Below are 16,563 nucleotides of genomic sequence, written 5' to 3' on the forward strand. Positions count from 1 at the left end.
TGAAACTTATGGAAAAGGCCTGTTTTGCATGAATGTTTGGCACCGCTCGAGGCCTGATCCAGTCTTGTGTTTTGTGCTCTCAGTCATTTTGCATCAGTTTGCCATTTTTGACAGTTGAGATGGCGAATAATTTCAAACATTGGCATGGCGCTAAGGTCTTTGACAAAGAAGCCTTTTGTTTGTGTGTTTGGTTGCTCTCCATGGTCCTGACACCAGCATTTTCAATATAATTTCACTTTTGGGGAAAAGAGGTCAGTATTGTAATACATATTTTGTGTTGGCAGGACTCAGTAAAGTTGAACTTTGATGTTGTAGAAATGAGCCTCTCATTACTTAGAGTTCATTTATTCTGACTTAAAATAGACTTCTTTCAGTCAGCAGTACACCCATATTCAATTAAAACCTTGATTATAAATGACTGAAATTACATGAAAGCTCTTCAGTGAAAACTTTAACGAAACCATTTGAGATGTTGGTCCATCATATCCTAGGCAGAGGTCAATTTCCTTCTTTAGACCTAGCCTTTAGAGGGAGAATATTCAGCAGGAGTACTTGGCACGTGTTTCAGAGAGTGTGGTTGGCACAGTAACAAACCATTAGCTAGCTGGAACATAATATGACTAACTTAAACCTTAGACGTAGCTTTAAAAGCCTCGGTCCCACCTACAGTGTAATGAGTGTATTGGGTTTCCATACTCCCTCAGGTACCTACACCTCATTCAGACTTCTCTGAAGTTGGCCTGCTGCTGGCCTGTTGTCTGGGTGGGCTTCCTCATCACAGACTGTGATGCACATAACAGCCACTAGAGGGCGCCAAAGTACACATCTAATCTAGATTGTATTGATTTTTAGAAGTGTGCACACGGCAGGGCAATGACACACTGACCAGTCAGTGAGAGATATATAGAGGGAGTGTGAGAGAGAGAGAGAAACACAAACATAATGTGTGTGTGTGTAAAGAGAGTTTGTGAGAGAGACAGGGAGACAGAGAGATACACACAGAGAGAGAGAGAGCGAAACAGATAATGTGTGTGTATATAGAGTTTGTGAGAGAGACACAGAGAGACACAGAGAGAGACAGAGAGAGACAGATTTACATTTAGTCATTTAGCAGACGCTCTTATCCAGAGTGACTTATAGTAATTACAGGGACATTCCCCCCCGAGGCAAGTAGGGTGAAGTGCCTTGCCCAAGGACACAACTTCATTTTGCGCAGCCAGGAATCGAACCTGTAACCTTCAGATTACTAGCCCGACTCCCTCACCGCTCAGCCACCTGACTCCCTGAGAGATATATATACAGGGCTCAGAGTAGGATGGCTCCAAGAGGACCACTTCCTGCCTCAACTGCTGCTCTGAAGCATTTTGGGTCAAGTAAACAGTTATTGTTGTGAAGTTCTGTGTGTGTGTTTGTGTGTATGAGTGTGAATGCATATGAATGTGTGCCACAGACCTGCAGATTGGAGAAATGGCATCCGATTGGCTCTTTTTGTTGAAGTTGTCAGGGTGAGTACAGGAGGAGGTCCCAAGATCAGAGAGAGGGAGGAAGGCAAAGCAGCACCTCAGAGAGACTAAACATATTTAAGTCCCAAAAGCAGGTCCATGGAGAAAACACACACATAACACAACAATGACCAAACTACACTCAGGTGAAACAAACGACACCAAACGAGCAAACTGAAGACCTGACAGACACTAACAAGACACAGGTGCAGGGAATCAGACACAAGTAAACACCAGGGCAGTTGAAAAACACAAACTTGTCCCGGGGCACGGCCAGCCGCGGGTGTGACAGTAGCATCATTCTCAGGTTGTTTGTTGTTTATGACACAGTTTAGTCTGGAGATCCCAGATGATTCTGCAGGTAATATAATCCACATAATCTGTCAGTTAAGGCGTTGTGAGAGCTTTAATGTGGTTTCTCCCAAAAGAGAGAGATATGGTCCCACAGGTCTCGCCTGCATGCAGGAGAGTATGCTAATTCATCTGAGTGTCTGGGTCTTGTTCCTCCTCCTGAGTTCATTATTATAATTGCTAGACATGGCTGAGAACGAAGGGAATGCGAACCCGAAACCTTTTCTTTTCTTCACTCAATCTATATTCAGGGAAATCCCGAGAATGTTCCGAACCTAAAAAACACATGGCGTGTGTGTGTGCACTCGAAATTGGGTATGTTATGTCTTGGAATAATGTAAAACAGGCTACCTCGTTTTCTCTGTCTCTCTCTCTCTCTCTCTCTCTCTCTCTCTCTCTCTCTCTCTCTCTCTCTCTCTCTCTCTCTCTCTCTCTCTCTCCCTCCCTCTCCGTCAGCGAAGGCCGGCCGTAGTCCTGGTGGCAGCAGCCGGCCGTGTCTAGCAAGATCCAGGACAGAGCGCTCCAAAGACAATGTTGATCCAGACTGAGTGGCAGGGCCTGGGATGGCCCCTCTAGGGACCCTTACATGAAACCCCGATGTATATGGGGGGTCTCATGGGAGTCAGGTGGCTGAGCGGTTAGGGAATCAGGCTAGTAATCAGAAGGTTGCTGGTTCGATTCCCGGCCGTGCAAAATGGCTTGGTGTTCTTGGGCAAGGCACTTCACCATACTTGCCTCGGGGAATGTCCCTGTACTTACTGTAAGTCGCTCTGGATAAGAGCGTCTGCTAAATGTAAATGTAGCTGCTCTGTGCTCAGTGGTCTTCACTGTTCCTCCCTGCCTGTTCCAGTTCAGGAGCACAGATGTGCCGAGGCCAGAGACATGGAGGAGGATAAGAATGAACATGACATGTTGTCAACGGGCCACCCTCACCTTCCTCAACCCCTCACACACACACTCACACACACACAGACACACACACAGGCACACACACAGACACAAGATGTAAGATCATAGGAAAGATGCTTGAGGCCACGATGAGAGATATGAAGGTCTTATTAACAAAAATCCTCTTTTATTCTTAAACATAAACAAATATACAATCACAATGCCAATTTCACTCACTGTTGTCAGGTTGCCAGTCCCTTTTGGAATAAAAAAACAAACTCTTCGCCCAGATATGAACAACCAGCATAATAATGAAGACAGTTACATTTCCTGACTGAAGGTTTGACCAAGTGTAACAAAGACAAAGAAGGAAAGAAAAGTTCTTAAAACTGGGGGCTTCCATGTTTAGATGATTGAATTACACATTTCTTTCAGCATTTTCAATGACAATCTCATTATGAAACTATGCAAGAATCCACTTTTTATGGGTGACAACAGAACAAACACCTTTTGGAAACAAAGCAAGGTTTCAGTACCATGATTAAGGGTGATGATGTGATGATATACATGTAGATGTAACCTGATGTCTGTCAGTAAAGGACGGTTGTTTTGTTGGACCTTTAGAGAGACTGCCTTTTCTACTTGGTGCTCTTGGTTGTCAACAAAAAACGGGGAACAAATGGAACTGACATTTTCTGTTGCGACTGACAGCTGTTTTTATCGGGTGCATCTGACATGGTGTGACATGACATAGTATGACATAGACATGACATAGTATGACATAGACATGACATAGTATGACATAGACATGACATAGTATGACATACACATGACATAGTATTTGTGTGTTTTAAAGACTCAACACTGTTTACGCTCACTTGGCCCAGAGCCAAAACCAGAGCCTCAATATCTGGTGACATCAAAAGAGTTCAGGAGATCCACAACACAGACTGGGACCAAGACACTGTGTGCAAACCTCTACTGGAGAAGGATGGACTTGGAACTTTGGAAATCGCAGTGTTTTTCTCAACATTCTTGTATTGCCAACATCCACTGAAAAATACATCTTGCAAGAGGAAAAATAGTATTTTAAAAATAAATACTGACTGCCTTTTGAGATCAAATTCAACTCCAATATAAATGGCATGTTTAGCCAAGTGTTATCCATTGTGTGTGACTCCAGTGGTGTTACACTGGTAGAGAGGACCAAACCCACGAACCTTCTGGCAGACTCCCGCAAGTGCTGGTAAAAATAAGTCCAGAAGTAAGTGCTATATGATAGAAACATGCAAACGAACTCTCCCATCCTGTTTGTTTCCAGTTTGCTGTCAGCAGCTGCATCCAATCACCACGTAGGAAGCATTTTTCAGTTCTACATTTTTTGCATTCTCAAATCTCAAAACACTTGTAATTGCAAACTGTAAACATGTCCATTTCTCTTCTGTTTCTCTAGAGTCGATCCAACAGTCTGTAATACTGGGCAGTAATATGATTTAACCCCATTTTGTAAAACATGACACCGAAGCAGACAAATAAAATAAAAAGTGAAATGGGCAGAAGATATTTGGTCCAAACTGTTTTCAACAGAGATCAATTCGACAGCACAACTGTGAAAGGATGAAATTAAGAAATACAATTTTTTTTTTTAAAGGGTCTTGATTTTGTGCTCATAAGTGTTACACACTTTGACAAACTTTTAGAAAGTCATCTCTCGCACGTAATGCTGAAACAGCAAAAGTCTCAGGGATCATGTATAAACTTAATATCTGACTAAAGTATTTAGCTGTTAAACCTGAAAGTGTGAAATTCATGAGGAAGTGACTCCAGGAAGACATAGGACTCCAGCTCACTGAAGTGGAACTCCAGGCATAAGAAGGCATCACTGTACTGTATGCATAACACAGTCCCCCTCTGACCTTCTCCACTGCAGCGTTCCAGGCAGTGATTCTCCTAACATGGCACACCGTTGAGGATCTCAAGTTATAATCTGAGACTGTGAAGGAATCCATTCTAACTGGTCCCACCAACCTATCCATTTAGTTTCTCCCTGTGACTGCCAAAAAACTATATTTTCACTCTACAGAAAAAGCAATTAAAATAGATTAAACCTGACCAAATAATTGTTTTCGTGATTTGGAATAAATCCTTAATAACATTAAATTTGACTGGCATTGACAACTGCCAACAGACACAATAAATGTAATTGCGGTGTATTGTATGGGTCAATTCAAGGCCAAATAAGTTGCTTTAGGTGTGGTGAAATCTAGCTTGAAAGTAATTGCAGAGGAAATATGCTGTCATAGTCTTTGTAAATCACGTCAAAACGTACATTGTAAGAGGGTCTTTGGGTTGTAAAGAAATTAAACTTTTCACTCTTTAAATTACCTTTCAAAATCAATGTTAACTTACTCATGCATCAAAAATATTCAGATTACAATTCTACGACTCAAGTTTCAAATACAATACATAATTTATGGCTTTATAAGTTAAAACTCCTTAAAAAAAACTCCTTAATTCACACCATCCTCTCACCCACAATATACAATTTAAATAAATGATTTAAAATGAGCGTATAGACATTTTAAAGCAAATTTGCTGTTCATACCACCAAAGGTAACATAAGTGTCACTCTCATCGCTTGCTACTCAGTGCTTAACCTGCATCTTTATATTGTCGTAGTACAAAAACATGCTCTGCAAAAAGCCTTATAGAAATACAAACACTACAAAAGAAGCTGTCTTTTACAAAGTATCTGAACAATCCATTTGCTCGTGGATTATCATAAAACTGGAATAATGTTTTATCCACTCTGGTCTAGTAAACCATAATAGTCTTGTGTCTTTCTCATTATTGCTGTGAGAATAACTCCCTTTGTAGTGCCTTGGTCAAAACACATTCCAGGAAGACAAGTTCACACAAGTCTGTTTTCTTTTATCTCGACGTTAATTTCCGAGAAACGGAAGAGATAGTTTTTCTTTTTCTTTCTACTAATTTGTTGCATAACTCAAAACTCTCCCAAAAGGTTTTGTGCTTTAAAACCAGAACATCAGTTGATGTTTTCCCTTCTTGTTGTCCCTGGTCTCAGTAGGGCCTCCAGACGGCCTCATCCATCCTACCTCCAGGGTTGAGCACGGTGGGGGAGTTACTGTGGCTCCCGTCCCCCTCCACTCCCCCCTCCGTCTGGCTGGGCAGGTTAGGATTAACCAGGGAGCTGCCTGTGGAAGCACTAGTGCAGGGTGGTATCATCCTGGACGGTGAACGATCACCCCCCGGAACCATGGAGAATTGGTACGAGCCGGAGGAGGCTCCGTAATAGAGATAGGGGGTGCTGCTGGTCTGGAAGGGTCCACTCTGGCTCTGGGTGGAGCCGGGGTAGGGTGGGGGCAGGTAGGTGTGGTAGTGGGCGCTGCCCAGCGACATGGCGGAGGTGACCGGGGGGGTGTAGGTGAAGGTGGTGGGGTAGTGCATCCTGGGACTGGAGAAACGACTCTCTGTCAGAGAGAGGCTGGGAAACTGGCGCTCAAACTGACCTGGGAACGGGCTCAGGTCAGACGTACCTGCAGACACACACACACATACACATGAATATATGAGAGAGAGAGAGAGAGAGAGAGAGAGAGAGAGAGAGAGAGAGAGAGAGAGAGAGAGAGAGAGAGAGAGAGAGAGAGAGAGAGAGAAAGATGTATATTTCACACAGATATAAATGTATATTTCTCTACTCGTGCTCAATTATCAAGATGACTCAAGCAACGTGCAGCCGTTCCTAAAGGATATGTCTGCTTGAATCTATGTCATATTAAATTACTAGTTATTATAATGGGTGTTGACTGTGTCACTCTCTTTCGATTACTGTCTGTGCTTCCCTAGTTGTCAGGGAGTCAGATGGCTGAGCGGTTAGAGAATTGGGCTAGTAGTCAGAAGGTTGCCGGTTCGATTCCGGCTGCGCAAAAATGACTTTGTGTCCTTGGGCAAGGCACTTCACCCTACTTGCCTCGGGGGGAATGTCCCTGTACTTACTGTAAGTCACTCTGGATAAGAGCTTCTGCTAAATGACTACAATGTAAATGTAGTTGTCAGTCTTGTTGATGTGCTATGGGAAGGGGGTTGTCAGTAATTGGTGTGTACAAAGTGCCTCTTGGGGAGAATATACAATTATTTTGTTGTGTCAGAAAAGCTAAATATCCAAGCATTGTGATCCAATAAAAATAATCTCTTCAGACACCATGTTGAAATGCCAATAGACCTAGAAAGCTGTGTTCCAAAATATTTTCAATTATGGTCTTATTTGTTGGATTTAAGATTACAGTAACTGTGATAGATTGTGTATTCATGCTTGCATATATGATTCTTAATCTGTGTTTACAAATATGCTTATTTATGTGTCCTTATGCTCACATGTTTATGCTTACATAGTATGTGTGTATGACTGTGTGTGCCTACGGTTCATATCTGTGTATGTTTATCTTTGTGTTTGTGTGTATCTCTGTGTGTGTGTGTGTCTATATCTGTGTTTGTGTGTATCTGTGTTTGTGTCAGTGTGTGTGTGGGTGCGTGTGTGAGGAGGGGTAATATGTGTGTGAATACTGCATGCACATAAAAAAAAGCAGTTGGGATGAATCAGGAGCAGCACACATGGAAACACTTTGAGGAGAAGCAGTTTCCATGAGATCCATAATGAGGCAGGGTTGAGCTCTGATGTGGCTCTTCTCCTCTCCTCCCAACGGCTCCAGAGACAGAGAGTGTGTGTGTGTGTGTGTGTGGAAGTTATGTGTGTATGAAAGAGGGTGAGAGATATAAAGATACATAGATAGAGAGACAGAGAGAGAGAGAGAGAAAGAGAGAGAGAGAAAGAGCTGATCTCTCTCTCTCTCTCCATCCATTCCATCCCTTCGTTCCTCTCCACGCTCCATCCTAAAAAATACCCTGAAACCACTAACTGGCTGTGGCTAACATCGCGCTCGGCCCAGAAAGTTTAAGGAGAATAGGAGGTACTCCCCACTCACACTAACCCCCTCACCCCCCCCCCCCCCCACCCCCACCGTGGTGGAGTCCAGCCATGGCAGTCTTATCATAAATCACTAGGCGTCTTCCGTGTCACCATGTCTGGTGTGAGAGGGCGGGGATGGCTGGGTGGGGGGTGGTGGGGGGGGAGGGCTTAGTGTTTATGTGTGGGTGAAATTGCAAGGCCGGGTTTGTCGCTAGCGTCAGATAACATGTGCTGTCAATTAAGGCCTTTAAACTTCCTTCTCTCCAGCAAGATCCATTTGATTTTTCATTGAAATAGTAGGTGATTGTCTTCGGAATAGAGGGACCAGTGTGACCTCAGAAGTGAACGGCAGTGTTCAATAAACTCCCGACTTCTGCTGTTCACATTTGGACTTGTTTACTGTACAAAGCCCTCTGTGATGATGAGCCAGATCAAGCTTCATTAGTTTAAATGAAACCAGTCTACGTTGTCTAAATATTTGGAAGTATTTTACAAACCCAAACTTTTGAACTTCACTTCCGAATTTGGTGTTTGACTTGAGTGATGAACTCCCGGAGCTGAATCACTGATTGCCTACTGAAGCATTTCTCTACATGAAGAGCCGGGTAGACAGGAGAGGCCCTGCCAGTCGCTCCTCCTCCTCCTCTCTGTAGTGGAGCTCCAGTCAGGGGTGATGTAGCTGCTCTGAGCTCACCATGAGTCAGACTTGTCTCTTATCTCCCGTCACCTGAGACCCCTCGTCGTTACACTTAGGAGCCGTTAATATCCAGGCGTGTCAGTGTGTGAGTGCATCAGCATGTGGAAGCAAGCTTCAGTGTGAGCATGCATGCGTGAGAGTGTGTGGAAGGGTGTGAGTGTGAGTGTGTGTGGAAGGGTGTGTGTGTGTGTGTGTGGAAGGGTGTGAGTGTGAGTGTGGAAGTGTGTGTGTGTGTGTGGAAGGGTGTGAATGTGTGTGTGGAAGGGTGTGAGTGTGAGTGTGTGGAAGGGTGTGAGTGTGTGTGTGTGTGTGTGGAAGGGTGTGTGTGTGTATGAGTGTGTGGAAGGGTGTGAGTGTGTGGAAGGGTGTGAGTGTGAGTGTGTGGAAGGGCTTAGAGTACAAAGCTCGACGCTCCTGAGATGAAAGAAGGGAAGGGGGGGACCAAACTAATCAGAGCTGACAAGGCAGCTGGCAGGATTTCAATCCCCCTCCGATGCACAGTCACACCGCGGCAACTCTTAAGCACTCACCCTCGCTTCAGGCGCTACGAGGAGGAATTAAGGTGTAGCACATCAACACAAAAAAGAGAGAGATGTTGTCTGAAAAGAGAGAGTGTAGAGAGAGAGAGTAGAGAGAGCAAGAGAGAAAGAAAGAGAGCGAGAGAGAGAGAGAGAATGTCAAAGGGAGTGCGTAGGGAAAAGAATCACCTGGCACTGGGTCAAACAGGTGTATGAAGGAGAGAACTTGTCTGGCCGCATTTAGGGCTTTTAAACGAGTGTTTGGGTCGGGGAAAGGCAGACAAATTAGCACACAGATGTCGCCGTTATGGTGAAGACTGGACTCCATGAGTACCCAGCATGCCTTGGGAGAGCCGTGGATCACTATAAAGCTACTTTATTGGTTCGTCACGAGCCTGTTATTATCATGGGCCTGTTATTACCCATCCTCCTCTGAGATCAAAGGCTTGGACAGAGGAAAAGAGGAAACAATCCTCTTTTCCACTGTTTATAAAAAGCCTTCCAGAACCACTCTGAAGGAGAACAGTGGAAGTCTCCTTCTTCTCACATTCATCCAGAATTAGCTAATGGTGACTTGTGCAAGTCAATTGGTCAGAGTTAGCCTGCCTTTTCTGACAAATTGTAAATAGGCAATTACAGCTGTGAAAGCGCTCTCATTGGTTACGATGTATCAGGTACAGGTCTTTTAGGTGAGGTGTAGGTGTGTACCTGTGTGAGGTAGGGGGGGCACAGTGCAGGGTGGGTGTAGGTGTGTACCTGTGTGAGGTAGGGGGGGCACAGTGCAGGGTGGGTGTAGGTGTGTACCTGTGTGAGGTAGGGGGGGCACAGTGCAGGGTGGGTGGAGGTGAGTACCTGTGTGAGGTAGGGGGGGCACAGTGCAGGGTGGGTGTAGGTGTGTACCTGTGTGAGGTAGGGGGGGCACAGTGCAGGGTGGGTGGAGGTGAGTACCTGTGTGAGGTAGGAGGGGCACAGTGCAGGGTGGGTGGAGGTGAGTACCTGTGTGAGGTAGGGGGGGCACAGTGCAGGGTGGGTGGAGGTGAGTACCTGTGTGAGGTAGGGGGGGCACAGTGCAGGGTGGGTGTAGGTGTGTACCTGTGTGAGGTAGGGGGGGCACAGTGCAGGGTGGGTGGAGGTGAGTACCTGTGTGAGGTAGGGGGGGCACAGTGCAGGGTGGGTGTAGGTGTGTACCTGTGTGAGGTAGGGGGGGCACAGTGCAGGGTGGGTGGAGGTGAGTACCTGTGTGAGGTAGGGTGGGCACAGTGCAGGGTGGGTGGAGGTGAGTACCTGGCAGGCGTCGGGGCACGTCGCTGATGGCAGGAAGGCCTGTGGCCCGGCTGGCGGAGAGGGGGGTGGTGGAGTGAACAGAGGGGGAGGCCATGGGACTCAGGTAGGAGGGGTAAGTCTGCTCATAGGACCAGGGTGGAGAGGCCTGGGACTGGCGTGGGTCTGAGGGGGGGAGAGGAATAAAAAGAGGTGAGAATCACTGCATTTCAGTAGTTTAATTCCTGCCTTGCATTTGAAATACATTGCATGAGAGAGCAGAGGCAACAAGTTAAGACGTTATCGGTGTCTTATTCCATTTACAGTGCATTCCTGGATGTTTTTTTTGCAGTTATTCTCAGTTAAAATTGTTACGCAACCTCTTGCAATGACACATCTAATGTTTGCCTAAGCAGAGAAGATCTTCCTGTTTGCTTTTAAAAACATCTTGCACTAGCTTCAGGACTGAGAGGTTCCATGGCACACGCCCAGCATATAAACACACAGCCACATCTCACTCATGGCAAAACACACTTTACAACAGTCTCTGCACTCACATAAAGCCTAAACACCTATTTGCACATTGACCACGAACAGTAAGAGTCTTGAGGCTGAAAACGATCTACAGATTGAATATCAAAATGTGTACATTTATCAATATTCTAGGATGTAAACGTTTTCGTGTATTTACAGAATCCAGCCGTCGGATGTTGACTTCAAGATCAACCTCAAAATATTTACAGAGAAGCTGTGGAAACAGTCAGCACATGTCCGTTCAGGTCTACAAACGACCCACTGTACCCCTCAAGTACCGGGAAACCCTGAATGTGAAATCTTAAGTGTAACCAGCACATGTGACAGGAAGAGGCCAGCTGGACTGAGGCAGGGAGGCTAGTAGGGAGGAGCTGGCAGTAGCAGGGCTGGCTCAGGTGACAGGTGTGTAGTTGTGGGAGATGGCGTTACCACCTCGTACGTAGAGAATGTACATGAAATAGGTATAACCTCTAGGTGTGACATTTCACCTTGCCTGAACAAACCTGCTCTATTTCACTAAGAGCCCATACCGCACTCAGACTATTTTTACCTGGAGGGAGGCACGTGTGCATGGTGGCGGCTCAGTGATGATGGGACCTCACGGTGACTGTGATGTGTGGTGAACATTAGGTGCTGTATCTACCCTGGCTGCTGAATGTTCTAGAAGCACATCTGGTGCTGTATCTACCCTGGCTGCTGAATGTTCTAGAAGCACATCTGGTACTGTATCTACCCTGGCTGCTGAATGTTCTAGAAGCACATCTGGTACTGTATCTACCCTGGCTGCTGAATGTTCTAGAAGCACATCTGGTACTGTATCTACCCTGGCTGCTGAATGTTCTAGAGGCTCACCTGGTATCTGTGTTTGGCCCTGGGGGTTGAAGGAGTTGGGTCCAGGGTTGAGGGATGGCCGGGGTGGTTGTGTCGGCACGGCAACCCTCTGTCGGATTCTCTCCAGCTCGCTGAGGCGGTCAGAGAACAGGCCGGTCTTAGGAGCATCCTCCAGCTTCTGACGGTGCCCTGCAGACACACACACCCCGTCAGCCAGGCTACCCCTCACCCTCAACTTGACCCACCACTGTCCTTACCTCACACTGTCAGCTACATCTACATCCACCTCACACTATGACCCCTTCCACAAGAGGTCATTTAGTATAAGAACTTGACGACCGCAGAACTATTTCTACGTCTATGTTTCACCCGCCCACTACACTGTGTTTGCTTTACAGTGTAGTGTTGGCATAGTGGCGATCGTGGTTCTTGTCATTCCTGTCATGCTGTGATATGACAGTTGTGCTATGTGCTATGAGAGCTGATCTTCTGTCAACAGGACCTGTGTTTATATCAGCCAGAGGATGTATGCTGTGAGAGGCCAGAACTGGGATGCTGCATCCTGTTAGCGACAAGCTAGGAACCAGCAGTTTACTCAGCCAGGACTCATCCTCAGGTAAACACTACAGCTCTGCTCAAAAACCTGATTCTGATGCCATGATGGCCTCTCCCATCTAGTTGCGTTCTGTCCCTTCCAAAACATCCCACAATTTCGTTATGCACTTACTGTACTGCCTCTGTCTACACACACACACACCCTCTCTCTCTCTCTCTCTGTCTCTCTCTCTCTGTCTCTCTCTCTCTCTCTCTCTCTCCCATTAAGTAAATTAAGAGCTCTGGATGGGTCCCCTCTCTCTCTCTCTCTCTCTCTCTCTCTCTCTCTCTCTCTCTCTCTCTCACTCTCACTCTCTGTCTCTTTGTCTCTCTCTCTCTCTCTCTCTCTCTCTCTCTCTCTCTCTCTCCTGTCTGTCTGTCATTTTACACGTCTGTGTATTTGAATGCTTGCTCCCTCCTCCATCAGATCCTTTGTAAAGTAGGTGAGGTAAACATGAAGGTAAAGAAACTCATGCCGGAGTTGGCAGAGTGCCATCTGGCACAGGCACAGACAGGCAGCTGCCTCAGAATCCTGTCCAACCTGCCTGAGCAACACACAGACACATTTACATTTAGTCATCTTATCCAGAGCGACTTACAGTAGGTACAGGGACATTCCCCCGAGGCAAGTAGGGTGAAGTGCCTTGCCCAAGGACACAACGTCAGTTGGCATGACCGGGAATCGAACTGGCAATCTTTGGATTACTAGCCCGATTCCCTCACCGCTCAGCCACCTGACTCCCTCAGACACACCTCTGACACTAGCCCAGGAAGGGGGTGGAGAGACAGGGGTCAGGGGTTAGAGGCATCCTAGAGAGGAACAGCAGAGATGAAGAGGAAAAGGAAAGAAGATGAGTTGGATGAAGATGAGGAGGAAAGAGAGAAAAAAGAGCCGGAGGTTGAGGAGGAGCAGAAGCTACAGGAGGAGACAGAAGTGGCAGAATATTTGAGGTTTCCATCAGTTTCCTGTTCAGTGTTCCAGGGATGTCACATGGACACATACATCCTGATAGATGATGATGTGCTACAACGTCAACCCCCGACTCGGAGCACCCCATCTTGATGACCTCAAATTGCAGAGCTCACTTTCATGACATAACTCACATGGATAATTCATTAATTTCAACATTTGCCATCAGGCCGGCGGATAATTTGTGCCTTTCACTGGCATTCCTTATTTCTCTTAGCGGGCTGTGCCCAGTCAATCATAGGCTTTCCACTCCTAACAGACTGAGTTTCTCTTTAAAACAGCGATGGGACACAGTGAGGCTTTGTGCATGGCCGTCTCCTAGAGATGAGGGGGGGGGGGGGGGTGGGGCGAGACATGGGGGAGGCAGAGGGGGGTGGGGGCAGGAGGGAGAGGAGGAGACCCTGATGAACAGTAAATTAAGAGCTCTGGATGGGTCCCCAGTCTGCAGTCTGGGGGCTGACTGGGGCCCGCTGGATCCTCCCTGAAGCGCCGTGAATGGTGGAACAGTTAGAGGACCAGGGGGTTTCCTCCGCACAGCACAGAAGATCCAGGAGGGTTCCTCCGCACAGCACAGAAGATCCAGGAGGGTTCCTCCGCACAGCACAGAAGATCCAGGAGGGTTCCTCCGCACAGCACAGAAGATCCAGGAGGGTTCCTCCACACAGCACAGAAGATCCAGGAGGGTTCCTCCGCACAGCACAGAAGATCCAGGAGCTCTCCGAGACACGCCGTACCCAGTCTGGGCTGCATCTAACGGGGGATGTTTTCACTCACAAGGGCGGAGTGTCTGTAAATACACTGAACTTTTCAGACAGTCTGATACAGGCTGTGCACTTTCTCTGTTTACACTCCCAGGTCAAGCTCAAACCAGTGGACCGCTAGTTTTCCCCAACTGGCTGGACAGTGGGTACCAACAGATAAGGTGGGCAACCTGGTTGTGGTCATAAGGGGCAGCGAAGCATGGTTTTCAACCATGAAGAAATGCGACATGGTAACCACTACTATGCATTAAAGTCCAGTGCACAGTGAATACACCCTGCCCTCACAGTCCATTAGTTTGGTGGCTCTGACAGTAAATACCGTTCTTCAGGCCTTAATTACACCTTTTAGAAGACATCTGTTGCCAAACACAAGATTTCTCAGCTGTTTTATCGGAACCCTAGCAGGGCGTTGGAATGAGCCGGGGTATTTAAAGGAGCGGGAAGGCGGATGATTTCAGCGCCGGAGGGAAAGTCCCTCAGATTCCCATCATCCCTGTGAAAATAGCCCAGATTTTCGATAGTGTGTGCCACTTCCCTGCCCAACCAGCAGCCGGAAACACAAGATTCAGACCAGATGTTACGGTAATACACAAGCTCATGGACACGCACCTACACACACACACACACACGTAGGCTGGCACGGACACACAAACTTACGCATGTGCCAGCTCCATCCATTATCTGCCATCTCTGCAGATCAAATCGGACACCCAGCGATCCCAAAACTGTGTTGTTTGAAGCAGAGAGATAATGAACTAGGGACCTATCCACCACACTGGTCTGAAAACACCGTAAGTAAGAGCAAGAAGGGTAAACAGTGTGTAAGGCCTAAGTAATTGATGCCAGATGGAGATGTGATCTGGGTCTGAGTGCCGTGATCTCTGATGGATGATGAGGTGAGCTGTTTCCCTCTGAGGCACGGGCTGAGACTACCAGTCTGAAACACAATAGCGCTCCTTACCAGCCAAGCAGGCATCCTCTACAGATGAACTATTTAGAAATTCACTCCGGTTGACTAGGGTTACACATGTAAGAAACACATGTGAACACAAGCCGAATAAATGGACATCTTATAAATTCACTGTCACGTCATCCTCAAAGCCCAGTCGGCTTAGGGTTTATGATTATGGTGTGACCTGTGATTAATATATCTACCCTGATTTAGGAGCAACACACTCCTGGAATATCAGTCTGGGTGTCTGTCAGTCAGCTCCTGCTAGAACAGCCAGTAAAGAGCATGACTGAATGCATTCGTCTCCATTTCACTTTTTTATTTGGAGCTTTCCCAGTGGCTGTGTTGTTTTTGTGAGGAGTCAGAAACAATGAATTATTTCAGGTGGCAGTCTGAATCTGGCAGAGCGTGAAGAGAGAGGAAAAGTGCTGAGTGGGTGACAGCCAGACGCCCGTCTACCATGGGGGTCTGTAGAAGTGGAGAGAAAGAGAGAGAGAGCAGAGGAGGGGAAAGAGGGAGAGGGGGAGAGAGGGATAGAGAGAGAAAGAGAGAGAGAGCCAGGCTGTCGTGGAGAGCTGCCAGCCATCTGTGTGGTCCATGCGTTCCAGCCCTGAGGAAGCAAGCCAGGCCAGGGAAGGGCACACACACACTCACACTGTACACACATATGCTGTACTGTACATAAAACCCACACACATCCACACTCACACTGATCATCCACTTTGATGCTCTCTCTCTCTCTCTCTCTCTCTCTCACTCACACACACACACACACACACACACACACACACACACACACACACACACACACACACACACACACACACACACACACACACACACACACACACACACACACACAGAGTCTCAGACAGCCTCCCTCATCACCTCTCCGCTCACATGAAAGTGTTTTTATTCGGAACAAAGAGAGTAAATCTCTTTGAGATGTTTTGATGTTGTGCTGCTCCAATCCCTGACTCTCTAGACCTGAGTGTACAGGGTCAGTCCCTGACTCTCTAGACCTGAGTGTACTGGGTCAGTCCCTGACTCTCTAGACCTGTGTACTGGCTCAGTCTCAGCATCTCAGGCCCTCTGCCTCTCAGCTTTGTGTTCTGTCTTATAAAGCCTTGGCATCTGTTCATGGAACCTCATGAGACATCCGTCTCACTGCCTCAGGATTAGACTAGAGTATCTCTCTCTCTCGTTCACTTCTTTCAGTCTCTCTTTCTCTGTTTTTTTCCCTCTCTCTTTCTCTCTTCTCCCTCCTGGAGTTCAGGGGGGTTTATTGGTCTTGCTCCCATTGTTAAGGCATGTTCTGAATGAGTCTGCAGCTTCAGCAGATACCACACTGTCTGTCTGTAGTGAGTGTGTGTGTGTGTGTGTGTGTGTGTGTGTGTGTGTGTGTGTGTTTGAGAGAGAGCATCAAAGTGGATGTGGATGTGTGTGAGTTTTATATACAGTACAGCATATGTGTGTACAGTGTGTGTGTGTGTGTCCATGAGTGCATGCGCACTCTGGTGTGAGGATGTGTAAATAAGGGCGGGGCCATCCCTTTCAGAGATAAACAAGCCCAACGTGTGCTGACATGTGACCTATGTTTAAAGTCGGTATTGGATTGCTCAGGTCTTGCCCGTCAGGCTCAGTAACATCACGACAGGCATGATGACGCACACATAGAACTGCTCACGCTCCGAGAAGCCGTGTGTGTGTCCAAAGGT

General features: G+C 46.9%; 1 protein-coding gene across 1 annotated transcript in view; it reads right to left on the reverse strand.

Annotated features, from left to right (window-relative positions):
* Nucleotides 1-4,396: 4,396 nt before the first annotated feature.
* Nucleotides 4,397-16,563, reverse strand: part of runx2b (RUNX family transcription factor 2b) — a 40,647-nt gene continuing 28,480 nt past the window's right edge. The window contains exons 5-7 of the mRNA XM_067241844.1: nt 11,590-11,757; nt 10,228-10,389; nt 4,397-6,298 (exon numbers count right to left, since the gene is read on the reverse strand). Coding sequence (XP_067097945.1) covers nt 5,823-6,298; nt 10,228-10,389; nt 11,590-11,757 — 806 coding nt within the window. The 3' untranslated portion in view covers nt 4,397-5,822. The remainder of the gene's footprint in view (nt 6,299-10,227; nt 10,390-11,589; nt 11,758-16,563) is intronic.

Source organism: Osmerus mordax, chromosome 8, assembly GCF_038355195.1.
Source record: "Osmerus mordax isolate fOsmMor3 chromosome 8, fOsmMor3.pri, whole genome shotgun sequence".
NCBI classification, from domain to species: Eukaryota; Metazoa; Chordata; class Actinopteri; order Osmeriformes; family Osmeridae; genus Osmerus; species Osmerus mordax.